The following is a 20,327-nucleotide window of genomic DNA, read 5'->3' as shown; positions in this document are numbered from 1 at the left end:
GTACTAAAGGCATGTTCACACTATTGCAAACTTCTTAAGCACAGAATTTGCTAGCAATAATAATAATAATGCTAATAATAATGAAATGAATAAACATTTTAGTAAATACCCTATAATTAGAAATGGTTGTTAATTTTACACACACACACACACACACACACACACACACACACACACACACACACACAGGTGCGTGTGTATTTATTTATAGGTTCTGAATTTTTTTTTTCCTTTGCACTAAAAATAACTTGGAAACTACTAAGATTAAAGCTTATTGGCAAGCCCATTTGCTGCTGCTGTGTCACAATCTATTATATTTTTTATTAACAGAGCTTGATATATTTACTGGCCTTTGGTTAAGTTTCTGCCATGATTTCTTTCAGCATAAGGCGAAACTTTTGATTTCTTAAATGTATTTTCGTCTCGCGCATGCGCAATGGGACGGTTTTGTTAGTGAACTTGAAGACGACATCGACGAAGAAGAACTTCAGCTCGCTCGTGTTCGGGATGCAGTTCAGCAAAACTAGGTAAGCTATTTATAAACCTCAATGTCATTGTATTGCTTATAAAAACGTAAATAGAATTTAATTAGATTCTCACGTAAGAGGAAAAGGCACAAGTTAACTGTAACTTAAGTGTTTTATGTCGAAATAATGAGACCAGCTGAGAGACCAGTGGCTTAACTTACTAGCTAACGTTAGGTTGCAAAATCTATATTTTTACTGAACACTTTTTGTGTAACTTAAAGTTTGTAAGCTATTTTACTCGGTTGTAAGTTCGGGGTTTATCATTAATAACTGTTAACGTTATTTATGTAAAAACCGTAAAACCTGCGCGGCCTAACATTACTTTACGAACATTCTTTCTAGAACGTTCCATGCTCACGTGTCATTCGTTCACATGGAAATGATCAACACGATGCAGTTAAGAGAGCGTACTAACAAGTATAATTATTACCTTATTATTTTGTCTTTTTCTTTTGTGTATGCTTATTTTGGGGACTTAATTGATGCACTGCACGTGCAAGTTCTGCTTGTTTTCCTGTGAAAAGAGGTCTCAGCTGTTGAAACACTTTAGATTAAAACATGGAAACTACTCTAGAAGTAGGCTACTCCGATTCCATGTCTACAAAGTTTGTCTGTGTTCATTAAAATAATTAAATGCACTAAGGGTGCACCAAAAGGAATAGTTCAGCCAAAAATGAAAATTCTACCATTGTTTAACGTAACGTTACTCACCCTCAAGTTGTTCCAAACCTGTATGAGTTTCTTTATGCAGAACACAAAGAAAGATATTTGGAAGAATGTTTGTAACCAAACAGATCTCGGTCCCCATTGACTACCATAGTATTTTTTTTTCCTACTATGGAAGTCAATGGGGACGAGATCTGTTGATTACAAACATTCTTCCAAATATATTCCTTTGTGTTCAGCAGAACAAATAAATTCATACAGGTTTGGAACAACTTGAGGGTGAGTAAACAATGATAGAATTTTCATTTTTGGCTGAACTAGCCTATCCTTTTAATAAAAAAATCATTAACATTAGGCACATGGTAGCCAATCTAGTTCATGTGATATCCCTTTGATATTTTACTGCCCACTTTGCAGTTTTGAGGAGCTTTGTTGTGAAGAACACAGTGGAAAGGTGGCCAGCCCTCTTCACTCAGAGTCAGGTAAATATTCCTGTCTTTATTGTTTTCCTATATAATTTAATCTTGAACATTTTCAAAGCAAGTTGATCATAAACCACTTTTGATGTTTAATTCATACTCGGACATTTCAGTAAAAAGTGCTTAATGTCAGTTTGTCATACTTTTTTTGTTTTTGTTTTTTTGGATCCTGGCAGAGTTTCGTCTTGTATTTGGCAAAAACCGTCAAACTGAATTCTTTCAAGAACTGGACCAATTCACTCCACGTTTCATCGATACCTTCTGGGCTAAAGGTGAAGACATTGGCTCCAGACTTACGAAGATATTGCAGCAGATTGAAAATAAAGTAAGCTCCTCGACATATCACAATAATCTTTCGATAGCAAAGCAACTGTTACCTTTGCTGTTTTTGTTTGCTCTTTGTTGTGTTAGTGTCATTAACGTTATAATATACATTTTTATAACTTTGCAGAAATCCAACATCAATGCGGTACGAACAGACGTTCTTCATGGCCTACCACTCCTCCAAGGAGAGGACCCTTCTGATTTTTACAAGATACATTTTGTAAGTATTTTCTTCGCTGATGTTATTCTTATTTAAAAGGCAAACTGTTCTTCAAACAGTTTTGACATCTGGCAAGAAGAGTAATGAAGGCAAGATAAAACAGTCAGACACAGAAACAAAGTAAGGGATAGAGAAAAGAATTAAGAAATTAGAGGAAAAAAGACACAAGATACATTTTATATTACATAAAGAAATGAATGAAAAACAGTTGTAAGAAAGACAATCTATTTTTTTGTTATTTTTAATTTGTATAGCTGGCCTTCAGTTTTATCAGTCTTTTCATGCAGTGGTTTGATGCATACATTCCTCCCTGCATCCACTGCTGTGTCCTGTTTGAAAGGGCCTTTACATTTAGTGATTTTAATGCACTTTGTGATTTTATATGTGAAAAGCGCTTTATACATTTTACTTGCTTGATTTTACTTAGACATAATACAGTGTTATTAGTTTCATGCTTTAATTAGAGTATGTGCTCTTAAAGGGATAATTCACCCAAAAATAGAAATTGTCATTTACTCACCCATATGTTGTTCCAAACCTGTATGAGTTTCTTTCTTCTGTTGAACGTACAGCAGAAGAAAGAAACTCATACAGGTTTGGAACAACATGAGGGTGAGTAAATGATGATATAATTATTTTTGGGTGAACTATCCCTTTAAAATAAGTTGTGTGGCTTGATTTGACCTCATGTTTGTTATATGCTATGCCCATTTTTAGGACTGTGATGACAATGAAGATATTTCCCACACTGAAAAAGGCATTGTGATTCCAAAGGGCTCTGCAACCATACCCTACTCCCTGCATCTTGATGCCACAACAACAGCATTCATTTTGGAAGGTACAGTGGTTGTGGATGAACATGAAAATATTCCACATGCAATTTGTTTGCTCTTTGGACTGATTTATGCTCTAAACTTATCCTGCAACACTGAAGAGCACATTCGACTTCATATAGAAAGAGATTTTGTCCATTGGCCAAAATTTTAAAGAGAACTGTAGTAGGAAATGTGTCCTGTACTAAACTTGTTACAGACTTTTTAAGCTCTTCTTTTGACCACTTTATAATGTTAAAAACATATTTTTATTGTCTTTTTGTTTTCTTGAGTGCAGTATGTGCTCTTTTTTCCTTCTAAAATGTTGTAGTGGGCCATGTTGATTGGCATGCCTTAAGTAATGTCTCAAATTAAAGGAGAACTTGGTAACTTTTTTAACTTAATAAAACTGTCTAGAAATCATTTCGGTGGTTAAACAACCTGTTCTGGTGATACTGGTGACTTTCCCCGCTCCCCCCAGCGTTCCCAGGCGGAAAACCAACCTTGCAACTTGGGGACTACAGTCCCGGGAAAATAGAAATTGGAAGTCTCGTGAGAAGCGAGAACGAGCGCGAAACACTAATTGCTTTACGGCAATTCGACATAAACACACACGCATGTATGATGTATTACCAGATTACCCACCTTGGTAGATATAGCTCCACACGATTCAGTTGGCTTGCTCCGATCAAAACAATCGCACATGAGCAGCGGTAGAGAGGGGGAGGAGGCCTCCGCAAGTGAGTTTTTTACGACTGTGTTGTGACATATACGCCCCACCACAGCTGTAGGGGGAGCTCGTGGGGAAAACATGCGACAACAAAAGGGAAAATCAGCGAAGAAGTGACTAGAGTTCGCTAGAGTTGCCGAGTTCTCCTTTAATATTGTTTTATGGAGCAAATAAACATTCTAGTGTTGTGCCAAATCTGTTGTCTGTCTTTGTATTCTCAACTTAGAATTTTGAGTAGAACTTGCTTGAGAAATTTAAGGCAATCAGTTTCCACATATTTCCTCTAGTAAAATGAACAAGCAGACATGTTAAATTAACTGGTTTAAGTTCACCTTACTTAAATCTGCAAGTTGCCTAAACTTTTTAAATTGAGTTACCTCTACTCAAGTTTTATGGTAATGTCTACAAATATGCAAGTTAAATATACAAAGTAATAGAGCGTAGTATCAAATAAAAAATTATGAACTAATTCACTTGAAAATTGAGGCAATCAGTTTCCACAGCTTTTCTAAGTAAAGTCAACTTATTACTTTTTACAGTGTACCTGAGCAGTGTTTATGGCTTTGTGAAAGCCTGTGGGAAAGAGGACAGTTGACATGTATTTATGCACAAGAAAGATGTATGTAATTGTAAATATTAATATATAAATTTTATATGTCTTTATAACTAAGGCATGTTTTACATAGTAATTAAAAATGCAAAAATGATATGGAACATATATGAAAAAAATACTTTACGATGTACTATCCTTATAAACAGCATATATATTGTTTGATTGATTCATACTTAATTCATATAATTACGTTGTATGAGAAAAATGCGAAAGTGGCCACTTTCATGAGTAAATCATAATATGAGACATATAACTCTCATAAGACATATAATGCATATAAAACATAAACATTTACTATTGTAGGCAATAGGAATTTCTTATAAGTTTTTTCTGTTTCTTTTCCATATGGGTCTGTTAGATGTGTTCTAGTTAAAACTCACAGTTTATAAAACTATTTCAAATACTTATAATATTGTATAAAATATAATGTTACCTAATATTAAGGGGGAGTTGCCATTTTCCTGAACTGGTTTCCAAAGTAAGCCGTCACGCTGTTTCTGAGTTGGAGATTTAAGTCAGCTAGAAAATGTTCCTCTGAAAAACACCCCGGCGTAGAGACACAAGCACCAGACTAGCTGATCACATTCACATCAACCGCTAGGATCTCTTTGAGCAACGGCTCTGATAAAAACAAATAACCTCTGTTATACGTGTTGTAGTGTAAACTCACAACTTACAAAAATATTTCAAATAATTATATAGAATATTGTATAATATGAACAAAAAGCACAAAAGCTGAGTTTGTATATTTAAATAAAACCTTCATCTTATGAAGGAGCTATAAAACATGTCAGTTCGTTAGTATTGTCTTTAATGGCACCCAGGTGTAAAGACCCTACCTGATCACATTCACATCAACTGCTATAGGATCTCTGTGTGCAACGGCTGTTATGAAAACGAACCTGTCAAAAGTAAACTCACTTTTTACAAAAATATTTGATAATAATTATATATAATCTTGCCTATTATGTGTCTAAGAGGGAGATGCCATTTGTCTTGAATTGTTTCTTAAACACGCATAAATAAATGTAGCAGAGTTAAAGATTTCGTCGGCTAGAAATTGTTCCAATAAATAACATTTGAATATTTTAAAACCTTCACATTGTCACATTGTATTTTTTGTTTTGGAAAATAACTTGAAATACTGTTTATTAAAGGAATGGTGCAAAAATTTTTAAATTCTCTTGTTTATTTTTTTTTGGTAACACTTTATAATAATGTTCAGTTGTAAGTCATTTATAAGTGGTTAGTTAATGATGAACTAATCGTTTACAGAACATTCATAAATGATTAGCAAGTGATATACTAACATTTTATGTATGTTTTGTAAATTGTGTTACAAGTCATGTACAATTGATTAGTTAATGATTAACTAATCATTTACAAAACATGACTATGCGTTTCATAAATGTTTAATAAATGATGTGATGTTTTTTTGTATGTTTTGCTCACAACAGGTGCACAGTGGTTAAAGACTGCATGTGTTTCAGAGAAGACAGCTGTCTAACACATTTACAAGTGATGAATAGTTTACACTTTAGATTAGGGGATATAAATCATTTACAACACTTTCTGCACCCTCTAATTGCTGCATACATACAAAAAAAAAACTAAAAATAATATATAATAATATTAATAAAAAAATAATAAAAAATATGTATTAAACATTTATGAAATGAATAATCATGTTTTGTAAATGATTAGTTAATCATTTACTAATCAATTGTAAATGACTTATAACTGAATCTACAAAACACACATACAATAATGAACATGTCACTTATTAATCATTTGTGAACATATAGTCATGTTTCGTAAATAATTAGTTAATCATTTACTAATCACTAGTAAATGACTTGCAATGGAATTTACAAAACATACATAAAATGTTAGTATATCACTTGCTACTCATTTATGAATGTTCTGTAAATGATTAGTTTATCATTAACTAACCACTTTTATTACATGGCTTGGCTGAATTCCAATGTAGAAAGCGGTGTATTATTTCTTGATAACAGACTGCTGCGAAGTATAACACACCGTTGCTATGGACGTGGAACAGACTATTTTCTTTGGCGGAAGCAATACAATCGTTTTTAAATCAATGAACTCCTTTTTAAATCAATAAACTCCTTTTTAAATCAATAATTTGTGTCAAATTATTTATTTATTTTGTAGGTAGCCATGTAATAAGCGGGATAATGTATAGAGAGGCGGTCGTTATAGCGAATAACAACCCCTCGGGGTCCTGTTCAGCCTGAAGGGGTTGTTATTCGCTATAACGACCGCCTCTCTATACATTATCCCTCACATAAATGACTTACAACTGAACGTTATTATAAAGTGTTAGCCACTTTTAATACCGTGGGGAAAAACTGTCACAACATTATAAGGGTGTAAAATTGTATAATTTTATGGAAAGATAGGTAACACTTTACTTGAAGGGGTGTGCATAAGACTGACATGACACCTTCATAATCATGACATGGCAGATGTCATAAATATGAAGGAGGTCTTATGCATGTTTATGACAACTGTCATTAAGTGTCATTCGCTCAATTATGACATTTTTAATGCAAATATGACATTGTTTGAGATGTCTTTGTTATGACAACTTGACATAAACCAGTACATCATAACCTGTCAGTGTCTTTGTCATGACAACTTAACATTACCAAGACAACATAAATTGTCATAAACATGACATAGCAGATGAATTATCAAACTTCAGAAACCACTTAGCTTTATGGGTTAGCATTTCATTAAGCTGTCAGGTGGTTGGTTTTGACATTGGCTGTCATGAGGCCATTATAACTGTGTCATGAATGTTTTTCTTGACCTCAAGTACAGTGGTACAAATTTAATTTGTCATTAAAATGTTATAATGGCTTCATGACAGCCAATGTCAAAACCAACCACATGACAGTTTAATGAAATGTTAACCCCTAAAGCCTAAGTGGTTTCTTCAGTTTGATAATTAATCTGCTATGTCATGTTTATGACATATTTATGACAGGTTGTGTTGTCTTAGTAATGTCAAGTTGTCATAACAAAGACATCTCAAACAATGTCATATTTGCATTAAAAATGTCATAATTGAGCGAATGACACTTAATGACAGTTGTCATAAACATGCATAAGACCTCCTTCATATTTATGACATGTGTCATGTCATGATTATGACGGTGTCATGTCAGTCTTATGCACACCCCTTCAAGTAAAGTGTTACCGAAAGATATATATGACAAAGCTAGAACTGTGACAAAGAGGTTTATTTTGACCTGTAATGTACGTTTCTTTCATACAGGCGCCCTCACTCAGAAACTCCAAATATGCCTCACAGAAGTAGTGTAACTTATGACATTCCAGACAATCACTAATATGGACAAGGTCATCAGGCTATCGCTGTAGATGAATAAGACAGAAACGCTTTAACTGATCAAACATGGAATTACTGTGAAAGTCATGCAATTATTAACATGGAATATTAATTATTAACATGAATCAAACATGAACACAATAAACACACAACGTCCACAATATATTTTATCTGTGCTCTTCAATCTATCTCAGGTATTTCCATAAGAATAAAGTATATTTATAATGCAATGCTAATCAACAGCATGTATTACAGTTAGAATACTATATAATAATATATTTCCGGTCTCATTCTATGATCAGAAGCCACATCAGATCAGAACAGTGATGTTATGAAGTGAGTTTGGAGTAAAATATGTTAATAAATGTGCATTTTGTTGGAAAAGCTTCTCATTAACTAGTAGAGAAGAGAGGGTGAGAAAACAAAGCTGGTATTGTGAAAATGAGCATTGAAACCATTTCTTAAAACAACATGTTAAAAGCATCATCTCTTAAGAATCGTTTGCTCATTAATTGGACTGGTATTTGTGTCATTCACCGCAACATACAGTAAATTTTGCAGCAGCCGAGAAACTTCAAACCCAGGCTTTAGAATGATAACCATAATCATTTAATGTTTTTCACCCCTATCTGTAGAACATGACACAGATATAATATTATCTGATACAAAGAAGATCATGGATGTTTGACCTTCAGATTTCAAACAGCCATTATAAAGTGTGAATGATCTGTGTGTTGTATAAATACAGGCTTCATGCCAAAAACTGTGGAATTCTTTTCCAGAGTTGATAGTATTATTCTGTATTTTACATGACCACAACATTCTTTTCTTTCTGCTGTATTTCCTAAAATATATCTCTCGGTTCAAGAATCAATGTTCAAAATAAAACTGCATAATTCCACTTGTGTTGGATATGGTAGAACTGTTATTAGCTAATCGAGTTCCAAGTAAACACCTACACATACTGTATGTTTGAGGGTGGAGTCGCCACCCTATAAATATCTCGGTCCAGCCCTGGATGATAACTTCTGTAAGTGGTGTCAGCCTTGAATACAGTACAAACTTTAGGATTTGCAGGAGAACAACATCTGTCGAAATGGCTCTGCAACCGCTGTTTTTCAACCCAGTAAGTCACCAATTATATTGAAAGGATGATTGATATGATTTGGACATCATATTTTTTAAGTATCTTAAATAGAAAGATTTTTTAATGGATTGTTCAAAATGGATTTGACCTAATTAACATGTTAGCATGCTGTAAACATTTGCTGTATTATACAAATGATCTTGAATTACTTTGACCCACAATCAGGTCCCGTATAAGAGCTTCATCCGTGGCGGACTTAAGCCTGGCAAAGCCATCATCATCCAAGGAATCATCGATACTCAAGCGAAAAGGTTTGACAATGTTTATTCTTCCATTAATAACTCTGCTGCACTCGTCGTGTGCATTTGTGGACTGCTGTGTGTGTGTGGATCTGTCGTGTGCATTTGTGGACTGCTGTGTGTGTGTGTGTGTGTGTGTGGATCTGTCGTGTGCATTTGTGGACTGCTGTGTGTGTGTGGATCTGTCGTGTGCATTTGTGGACTGCTGTGTGTGTGTGGATCTGTCGTGTGCATTTGTGGACTGCTGTGTGTGTGTGTGTGTGTGTGTGTGTGTGTGTGTGTGTGTGGATCTGTCGTGTGCATTTGTGGACTGCTGTGTGTGTGTGGATCTGTCGTGTGCATTTGTGGACTGCTGTGTGTGTGTGGATCTGTCGTGTGCATTTGTGGATGGTTTTCACTCCATAAGCTAGAATATAAGAAGCTAATTGGCTGGTTTTAAGTTAAGCTTTGTTAAATAGTAATATTAGAGTTATTTCAGCATAAATATTTACCAATATATTATTTTAAATTCGTAGTTGTTTGTAGATGGATATTTCACAATAGCAAAGCAGCTGCTGAGAGTTTATCTTTGAAAGATATGACATCATCTTGCAACACAAGATTTTTTTTCCATCACCTAATGATGCACAGAAATATAAAACACAACAATGGTGACACTATTATTATTAATAATAATAATAATAATAATAAAGATTGATTCTGAACATTACAAAATAAACACAAACTGCTAAAAGTGATCCAAAAATAAGTTCAGCAGCACAGATAAAACCAACAAGAATTAAGAAACTCCACAGCATAATCTTTTCATGCCACACTGCATGCTGGGTACCTTCATAGTGCTTCATAGAGCGCAGTTAGATGCCAGAGAAGTCCTGCTGTGGAATTACTGTGAAAGTCCTGCAATTATTAACGTGGAATATACTGCAATATCACACTCAGATTTTTGACCATGTGCCGTGCTTTAAACTAACACTATTGGAACATCATAATGACACATCTACCTGATCCTTGAATCCCTGAGATGTTTTTTAAAAGTATAATCCTATTAGCGGCTGTAGACAAGGCAAAAGAAACTCTGCGGCCGCGAGGGACTAAACACTGAGAGACTGGAAACACTGCGACGCACAGGAACTCAGTTCAGTCATTTATTACACTTCAACACGTAAAGATACCACTGGTACTGCAGTCACCAGGTCATAAAAGTGCTGTGTGAGTGCGAAAGTGCGGTCAGCAGAAAGTGCTCGCTCCCAGGCTCACTCCCTCTCTCTGTCAAAGCCCCTGAACTCAGGTGAACAGGTGAAGCAAACAAACAGACCACTATCACTCCCGCCCAAACCCCGGTGGACACGCCCACCACCTACACTCCCAGTGCAGTGAATATCATGAATGATACCATAAACACAGAACACATGGGGGACTTACAGGAGGCTCTTACAGTTCCCTTTGCTTTTATTTCTCCAACAGAATTGACATTAACCTGCATCACAATCTTGGAATTGCATTTCACTACAAGATTTTATTTGATGAGAATGTGGTTGTCCGCAACACTTATGAGAATGGGAAATGGGGCAAGGAGGAACGATCTGGACCCACGCCATTTAGAAGAGGGGAACAGGTTCTGGTAAACATGCACATTTATTATTGCCTGTTTTTCACTTTCTGTTCAAATGAACAGTGTCGATAAGACTGTAAATATGCTGGACAAAGACTGTACAGTAGAGGATGGGGAAATCTGTTTTTAAAGTTCATGAAATCTTTCTCATTGTGCTTTTCAGGTGACCATTTTCTGCCATCGTGATCATTACAAGGTGTTTGTCAATGGTGAAGAAACTCACACTTACAAGCATCGCTTCACTAAACTGGAGGCGATAGATGTTTGGGGAATTTGGGGAGACATACAGCTGGGCGATGTGCAGCCCTAACAGGGATTTCATCCAGATCCATTACGTGTTCAGAACATGCATTAATCTATGTAAACTTGTACACGAAAGATGCTAAAAAAGACCATTCACATTTATATGCATCAATTCACATGCAAAGATATTTCACTTGCCTGCATCTTAATCTGATACCCATGTGATTGTCCTCAGTTTCAGTGATGGTAATAAATAAAAATGAATAAATTAAACATTGATGTGTCCAACCCGTTTGTGTTTTTGTGCAAATCTAGTTAAATATGCCTACAAACAGAATTTGCTATATTACACAAGTAAATTATTAACAGTGAAAAAGATGCAGGGTTGCCACCCGTCCCATAAAATACAGGATCGTCCTGTATTTACAGGTGAAATTATGTGTCCCGTATCAAATCTATATACGGGATGCAATTTGTCACATATTTTGCATAGGCCCACATTTTGCAGTGTGGAGAATACTAATAACAAATATAAAGAAGTTTCACAATAAAGTTGAAGCGAAGCTCATTTCCGCATGATTGCATTTTAGCGGAGTCTCGAGATCATGCGCTGTAACCCCGCTCTCTTTATAGCCATGTCGAGCTCAAGCCCACACGTCAAACAAAAGAAGCTCTAAAGAAAAAAAAGGGGTTTTCTGCACAGTTTGCCGAAAAGCATTTTCACTTGTTCAGGGTGGACTGTGGTGCTAAAGGGGTATGTATAGGCATATTAGGCTTTTTGTTTTGTTTTTTATTTGGATAATGTATTAGTTTCTATTAATATAAACATTCCATAAATTATCAGAGCTTGATATACATGTAATTATTATATTCTTATAACATAATTAGACAGATCATTGATTAATAGATTATTAATAATATTTATTATTTATATATAGGCTTATTAGGCTATAGCCATATCCTATCCGTTGCGTCTCTCAGAAACCAAACCAGCTCTGTCAAGAGTAGCCTAATAATCAACTAACTGATGAAATTCTGATGAAACTAACATTATTTCATAATGAGCTGCATAATGAGCCTTTCATTCAGATATGTCACTGAGAGGGAACTAAAGGAAGAATGTGAGGACAGAATAAATATATATATATAGTTTATTTAGAATATAGTTGACAAAATGAATGAGAGCCAAAGGCACATTTACGCGGTTATACCTGGAAATTAATACTGTACAAAGGGTAAGACTTGATTGTCCTGCTAAGACAAAAGCTGAGCTCAAAACCCCCTGCAATAAAACAATAAAACACACCCCTGGAGAGAAGACCTCAAAGAAAGAGTACAGGACACCGCCTTGCCCAAACTTATATCCTCGTTCATCTCTGCATTCCCCTCCCCCTCAAATCTATGTTCAGGGTAGATCATACAGATCATACAGGATGAATGACAGGCCAGTTTACAGTGACAGGATGAATGACAGGCCAGTTTACAGTGACAGGATGAATGACAGGCCAGTTTACAGTGACAGGATGATTGACAGGCCAGTTTACAGTGACAGGATGATTGACAGGCCAGTTTACAGTGACAGGATGAATGACAGGCCAGTTTACAGTGACAGGATGATTGACAGGCCAGTTTACAGTGACAGGATGATTGACAGGTCAGTTTACAGTGACAGGATGATTGACAGGCCAGTTTACAGTGACAGGATGAATGACAGGCCAGTTTACGGTGACAGGATGATTGACAGGCCAGTTTACGGTGACAGGATGATTGACAGGTCAGTTTACGGTGACAGGATGATTGACAGGATGATTGACAGGTCAGTTTACGGTGACAGGATGATTGACAGGTCAGTTTACAGTGACAGGATGATTGACAGGCCAGTTTACGGTGACAGGATGATTGACAGGCCAGCTTACGGTGACAGGATGATTGACAGGCCAGTTTACGGTGACAGGATGAATGACAGGTCAGTTTACGGTGACAGGATGATTGACAGGTCAGTTTACGGTGACAGGATGATTGACAGGTCAGTTTACAGTGACAGGATGATTGACAGGCCAGTTTACGGTGACAGGATGATTGACAGGCCAGCTTACGGTGACAGGATGATTGACAGGCCAGTTTACGGTGACAGGATGATTGACAGGTCAGTTTACGGTGACAGGATGATTGACAGGTCAGTTTACGGTGACAGGATGATTGACAGGTCAGTTTACAGTGACAGGATGATTGACAGGCCAGTTTACGGTGACAGGATGATTGACAGGCCAGCTTACGGTGACAGGATGATTGACAGGCCAGTTTACGGTGACAGGATGAATGACAGGTCAGTTTACGGTGACAGGATGATTGACAGGTCAGTTTACGGTGACAGGATGATTGACAGGCCAGTTTACGGTGACAGGATGATTGACAGGCCAGCTTACGGTGACAGGATGATTGACAGGCCAGTTTACGGTGACAGGATGAATGACAGGTCAGTTTACGGTGACAGGATGATTGACAGGTCAGTTTACGGTGACAGGATGATTGACAGGTCAGTTTACAGTGACAGGATGATTGACAGGCCAGTTTACAGTGACAGGATGATTGACAGGCCAGCTTACAGTGACAGGATGATTGACAGGCCAGCTTACAGTGACAGGATGATTGACAGGCCAGTTTACAGTGACAGGATGATTGACAGGCCAGTTTACAGTGACAGGATGATTGACAGGCCAGCTTACAATGACAGGATGAATGACAGGTCAGTTTACAGTGACAGGATGAATGACAGGTCAGTTTACGGTGACAGGATGATTGACAGGCCAGCTTACAATGACAGGATGAATGACAGGTCAGTTTACAGTGACAGGATGAATGACAGGTCAGTTTACAGTGACAGGATGATTGACAGGCCAGCTTACAGTGACAGGATGAATGACAGGTCAGTTTACAGTGACAGGATGAATGACAGGTCAGTTTACAGTGACAGGATGATTGACAGTTGACAGTGACAGGATGATTGACAGGCCAGTTTACAGTGACAGGATGATTGACAGTTGACAGTGACAGGATGAATGACAGGTCAGTTTACAGTGACAGGATGATTGACAGTTGACAGTGACAGGATGATTGACAGGCCAGCTTACAGTGACAGGATGAATGACAGGTCAGTTTACAGTGACAGGATGAATGACAGGTCAGTTGACAGTGACAGGATGATTGACAGGCCAGTTTACAGTGACAGGATGATTGCCAGTTTACAGTGACAGGATGATTGACAGGCCAGTTTACGGTGACAGGATGATTGACAGGTCAGTTTACGGTGACAGGATGATTGACAGGTCAGTTTACGGTGACAGGATGATTGACAGGTCAGTTTACGGTGACAGGATGATTGACAGGTCAGTTTACGGTGACAGGATGAATGACAGGTCAGTTTACGGTGACAGGATGATTGACAGGCCAGTTTACAGTGACAGGATGATTGACAGGCCAGCTTACAGTGACAGGATGAATGACAGGCCAGTTTACAGTGACAGGATGAATGACAGGCCAGTTGACAGTGACAGGATGATTGACAGGCCAGTTTACAGTGACAGGATGAATGACAGGCCAGTTGACAGTGACAGGATGATTGACAGGCCAGTTTACAGTGACAGGATGATTGCCAGTTTACAGTGACAGGATGAATGACAGGCCAGCTTACAGTGACAGGATGATTGACAGGCCAGCTTACAGTGACAGGATGAATGACAGGCCAGTTGACAGTGACAGGATGATTGACAGGCCAGTTTACAGTGACAGGATGAATGACAGGCCAGCTTACAGTGACAGGATGATTGACAGGCCAGCTTACAGTGACAGGATGAATGACAGGCCAGTTGACAGTGACAGGATGATTGACAGGCCAGTTTACAGTGACAGGATGATTGACAGGCCAGCTTACAGTGACAGGATGATTGACAGGCCAGCTTACAGTGACAGGATGATTGACAGGCCAGCTTACAGTGACAGGATGATTGACATAAATGCAGATATAAAAGTAATTAAAAAAAAATATAATAATAATTATAAATTTTCAAATATTGCAAAATACAAAATATTCTGTAGCTTTTTTTGCCGTCAATACTGCCGACGTTGTCTTTGCTGTATCAGTAGGCTATATATTTATGTGCTGTGCCTCTCTCAACCACAAACGCCTTCTTTCATCAGTTTTTTGCACTCTTCAAGTCTGTAGAACTCCAAATGTTTTTTCTCGGTGCGATCGATTAGTACAGACCAAAACACAACCATTTTTCAGCAGCAATAATAAGCCAAATTTGCGAGTCCATTCAGTTCAGTGGCATTGTTTCAGTGCCTCCAATATGGCCGACTTCCGGATTGAAAACCCTCTATAGGCCTTCCACAACTCTCCCGAGATAGCCCTCCCTGTACGTCACCTAGAAGCAGCAGCGCCGCGTCAGACATGTTTCTGGTGTGCAAAGACATAGAAAACGCCACGCAACAGAAACTGTTCACGCCACGCAAAACGCTCACGCCACGCAGCCAGTGTGTAGCCGGCCTTAGACTTTATTTTCAGTTTGGAATAAACCTGCTATTATGTGTTCATCCTACATGGAAGTACAAGTTGATAGGATTTCGTTCAGTACTGTATATTTGCCAAAAGTTTTTTTTTTTCTTGGCCATGAAATTTGGAGACCTCATTTCATACTCTCGTGGTGTGTACACACACTGGGCGGTGTACACTGGGAAGAATGAAAAGGGACAAGATATGGTGGTCGAGTTTACAGGTACAGTGATTCTCTGTAGAAACTTCAAATCATGGTTTCCTATCTCTGACTAGCTTCTGTCTTACTAAAAGTGCTTCTTGAATACTTTTAAAAAACTTTACAAGAACACTGATACACTCATTCTGCACTTTTGTTAATGTCTATGTTTCAGCTACTGTTACCACAGTTATAGTCGATATTTGACAGACCCGGAATGAGGGAAAAAGGGTCATTTATCTTATTTTCAGCCTCTATCCACATTATTCCTACGCCCCATGATGCTTTGCACGAATTATGGGTGTAACTTCCGTTAAGCTGTAAACAATCAGTGAAAGACTAGCTCTATGGACGCAATAATATATATTTTTAAACTTTGTACAATGAAATTACATTATTCTACTCACCCTTCAACCATTGAACATTAAAAGGACATTTAAAAGTGTAAAAGCATCAACAAGGTACTTTCGACAGACCACGAATAACCCCAAAAGCGCAAATCTTTCCACAGCAAAATCGGACGGTTAAATATCATTGTGGTAATCTGTATTATGTAACATACGTTGCCTTAATAAAAAAATATATATATTTACTTCAGCATTGCGTGATACTATTTCAAAGTGATTTGAGTCATTTTGACAGATAATAAATTGTATTTACCTGTGAAAACAAACCCGGAAAGAGACGTGAGGATTTGGGGAGAAAAAAAAGAGAGATTCTTCGTGCATTCCAGTGAATTATAATGGCATATATCGTAAATTAAATCGGGAGAACAGACCACAAATGTGCAGCATATTGTCCTTTTTCATACTATTACAGTGAAATTCAAAGGGAAAAAAGAAAATAATCATGAGGAAAAGAAAGCAGTGACTGAAAGAGCTCTTGCCATAGACATTCTTGTTATAACTAGTCACGTTAAAATACCAAGTGTAACGTTATTCTCATGTTATTCTTTAATAAAACATGAAAGAAAACTGATAGCTCATTGAGTCAAACTGACGGATAAGCTTTATTTGTAGGGCAACCGTATGATTTTAAATGATTTGTTTCAGTCTTTTTGAATGAAAGTTCCCCAAACCGGAAGTGCCACCCATAATTCAAAATGCAGTAAACTCATGAATTTTAATTGTTAGTTATATCACATTAATATTTTTACATACAATTACCCAGTTGGGTTTTTACTGGATCAAGCTAGGTATGGGGGAAACAGTTTGGCTTTGACGGTTAAATATTTCCTTTAGGTGAAAGTGGACCTCACAGTAAAGCAGGAGCCACTGTGAAGCAAGGTCTGCTCCAGCCTGGTGGTGTAATGGTCACCAGCTGGAATGCCCTTGAGAGCCACCAGAGGGCACTCCACACCAGACTATCATGTTTGTGTAACACTGCATCTCAGAGCATTTTCCCTGGTTTCCTGTCTCTTGGTTTTTGGATTTCTTGCCTGTTCCCTGGATTACTCTCTTGCCTCTGACCCCTGCCTGTTTTGTTTGTTTGTTTGTTTGGACTGCCTACCTGTGTTTTGACCCATTGTCTGTACTTTGGATTACGCCCATAATAAAAGCTGCATTTGGATCTCACCTTCGAGTCTCAGAGCAGTTCGTGACAGGTGGCAAAGTCAGCAATCCAATTGGATAAGATTACGGGATTAAAACCACAACCTGTAGAGAAGATGAAAGCAGCTGTTCAACAGATTTTGCGTGATGGCCACGGAAAATACGGAGTACTCAACAACAACTGTGAGCACCTAGCCACATTTGTTCGCTACGGGAAACCCATATCAGTACAGGTAAATTTAAAATCTGAAATAACCACAATACTATATAATAAGGTATCCTGCACATGGAACATCAGCTAACTGCCTTATATTGGTCTTTTCTCTTTTTTGCAGGCAGATAATGTTCTCAATACCCAATCAAACTTTAACAACGAAATGGCAGATAACTTCGGTGCATCTTCCTTTTTTTCGACCAATATGACATTTTTAATAATTTCTTCAATCTGCATTCCCCCTCCACTGCACCACTGTGAATGTTTTGCTTTTTTCAGTCATATTAAAGGTGATTTGTCTTGATTGTACAAACATCTCTTCAATTTAACAAGAAATATGATCTAATAAATAAATAAATAAAAATAACTTTAAGAACAGGTTTTTATGTCACTTTGAGAGGTGTTTTAAAGCAGCCAGTGGGATAGTTAAAAATGCACTTCTTTTAAACTACCGATTGGCTTCTTCCTTGCTCACCAGCTCGGTGAACCTCTCGCCATGGACATGCCAGCTAGCAGGGAACCTTCTCAGAATTTGGCTAACATTCCCTACAAATGAATCAGAATCATTCAAAGAATGTTTTAAGATGTTTTCTCATTTCAAATAATGTTCCTATAAGGTTAAATGTAAACTAAGATATAATGTTTTAACTAACATTCTGAGGATGTTTTGGGAATGTTGTTGAGATTACAGATTATTCAATGTTCTCAATAAAACATTAACACAAAGTTCCATAATAACAGAGGAGGAACATTATCAAATCAACGTGCGTAAAATGTTGTGAGGATATCATTTAGGCCTGAGATGACAATGTTTTTTATAAAACGTTCTTGTAATGTGACGTGTTGAGGCACTTCTGGTTTGCTCCTGGCATCATGTTTTAACACCCTTGTGTGAAATAGCATTGGGCTGAACTTTAGTGTGAGTCTGGTCAGGTCAGCCATAAGAAACAAAAGATGAAATAGCCTACATTATTTTGGCTGAACACTGGCTTCTGGCTTGAGTGGTCAGCAGCAGAAATCCACTAAATATAGGGTCTCGATTACAAAAGGAAGGGAAAGATTTGCATTTGTCTGAACTGTGTGAACTGTTGTGCAAAATGTGTGTATAAGAGATGAGAAGCTGATTGGGGACCACTGTAGATCGACCACCAATCACAGCGTGCTTTTCCTGTGACGTAAGAACATTTGAAATCGACAAACAACGTACATGTTTATGTTGAAGAAATTGGTGAAAAATGTCCGTTGTCTAAATTAGAGGTCGACCGATTTGTCAGTTTTGCGGAACTATAATATTTGGCAAAAATCCACACCGATAGTTTTTCCGGGTTGTGTCCATTGCTGGAGCGGCTGAGAAGAGTGCGCTGTCATTATACAGAGCGAGAGCGGCCTCTAGAGGACAGATAACAAACTATCACTGACACCGCGTGTTGTTCGTGTTGAGGGTTAGGGTTACACATGGTCTGCAGGGGTGCATAAACAGGATACGGTTAAGGTACCGATATACATCACACGAAATCAAGTCACGTCATCTTCATTTATATAGCGCTTTTAACAATGTAGATTGTACCAAAGCGGCTTTACATTGATAATAGGAAATTAAAGTAACAGAGATTGTTTTCGATTTATAGCAACTAGAATAAAGTTGTTGTCCAGCGAAAGTTAGTTTTTATTGATTCACTTCATTAGTTATTAACTTAGGGCCCGCTAACACGTCACCGTTTTAACAGAAAATGATGATACATGATGTGTTTGTTACGTTACACAGTACTGACCTCTTGAGACTTTTCCAGTAATTGAGCACTGTCTGCTTTGAGAGTTTCGTTTCTGTCAGTACATTTAAGTACTCTCGTACTTTCTCCACCTCCCGAACGAAAGTCAGGCTCGACTCATTGGGGTCCATGTAGTGCATGAACCTGGAGACTGATTCCACCTGTAATTATAACATTACACATTAAAATCTGCAGAGTTGAATGTAAAACAGGTTAACATGTGACCACAACACACAGTTTATGGATAAGAACCAAAATACATTTTGGTAACACTTTATTTAACAGTGTCTTTGTTACATATGTTACATGTGCTTAGTACCATAGTAATAACAGTAAATGATGCATAATTAAATGCAAATAAACCTCAACCAAATCCTAATCCTACCCTAATCCTATAGTAAGTACATGTAGTTACTTAATATTACACAGCACTTAAATATATAATTACACTGTAACAATGGCACCTTAAAATAAAGTGTAACCTATTTTTTCTTCAAATTAATTAATTAATTTTTCTGTGTGTGTGCGTGACATTTAAAGGTATCTTTTCTTTTCACTTACCTCTTGTTTGCTCCTCCTGTTGCCCAAGTCCAGGCGCAAATAATGAAAAAAACCCTGAAGAAGAGGGTGTTTAATTGAGTTTTTATTGTAGAGGCCCTTTTTGGCCATCTCCAGCCGGACTTCAGTGGTCCACCTCGGTCCCCCAGTGCTGAAATGAAATAAACCAGGTGGTCAAATTATTGTGTATATGTTGAGGAGAAATCATGTCCAATCTCTGCATATGCTCTCTGTGAATGATGATTTGAAACTTTACCTCTGATAGTACTCGCCAGAGCTCTCTTCAGATGCTGGCTCGATATCTGGCTCCACATGTAGGTTGCTCTCACCATCTCTTATGTTCCTCACCACCAAGCCCATTTTATCCATTTCCTCTAACAACCTAAGAAAAGAAAAACAGTGAATACACACACATTTGATGGAATATTGAGTATTGTACTGCAACAGGAAATGACAAAGCAGTGAGGCATAAAGGTAAGCTACACACCTGGCAA

General features: G+C 37.5%; 3 protein-coding genes across 4 annotated transcripts; all 3 read left to right on the top strand.

Annotated features, from left to right (window-relative positions):
- Positions 1-374: 374 nt before the first annotated feature.
- LOC311296224 (uncharacterized protein) lies at positions 375-4,300 on the top strand. 2 transcript variants are annotated; one of them, XR_014628531.1, is made up of 6 exons: positions 375-527; positions 1,611-1,675; positions 1,849-1,997; positions 2,124-2,216; positions 2,934-3,391; positions 3,900-4,300. XR_014628531.1 is itself a non-coding variant. In XM_084417901.1 (5 exons), exons 1-5 carry the CDS (start codon positions 430-432, stop codon positions 3,201-3,203), a joined length of 675 nt encoding a protein of 224 aa, XP_084274027.1. In that variant the 5' UTR covers positions 375-429; the 3' UTR covers positions 3,204-4,206. The 2 variants fall into 2 exon arrangements, 1 of the variants encoding a protein (XP_084274027.1); XM_084417901.1 differs by having other exon boundaries at positions 2,934-4,206.
- A 4,467-nt stretch (positions 4,301-8,767) lies between these two features.
- On the top strand, positions 8,768-11,277 carry LOC311295561 (galectin-5-like). Its single transcript, XM_084417034.1, has 4 exons — positions 8,768-8,876; positions 9,063-9,148; positions 10,601-10,757; positions 10,912-11,277. The coding sequence occupies exons 1-4, from the start codon at positions 8,769-8,771 to the stop codon at positions 11,056-11,058; spliced, it is 498 nt and encodes a 165-aa protein (XP_084273160.1). The 5' UTR covers position 8,768; the 3' UTR covers positions 11,059-11,277.
- Positions 11,278-15,660: 4,383 nt separating this feature from the next.
- On the top strand, positions 15,661-17,810 carry LOC311294796 (lecithin retinol acyltransferase-like; the record flags this gene model as incomplete). Its single annotated transcript, XM_084415824.1, has 4 exons — positions 15,661-15,766; positions 16,984-17,163; positions 17,404-17,525; positions 17,628-17,810. 4 exons carry the CDS (start codon positions 15,661-15,663, stop codon positions 17,808-17,810), a joined length of 591 nt encoding a protein of 196 aa, XP_084271950.1.
- Positions 17,811-20,327: the final 2,517 nt, after the last annotated feature.

The sequence above is a fragment of the Rutilus rutilus genome (assembly GCF_951802725.1).
Source record: "Rutilus rutilus genome assembly, chromosome: 8".
In the NCBI taxonomy this organism is placed as follows: Eukaryota; Metazoa; Chordata; class Actinopteri; order Cypriniformes; family Leuciscidae; genus Rutilus; species Rutilus rutilus.
This window is presented reverse-complemented; position numbering and strand designations above follow the sequence as displayed.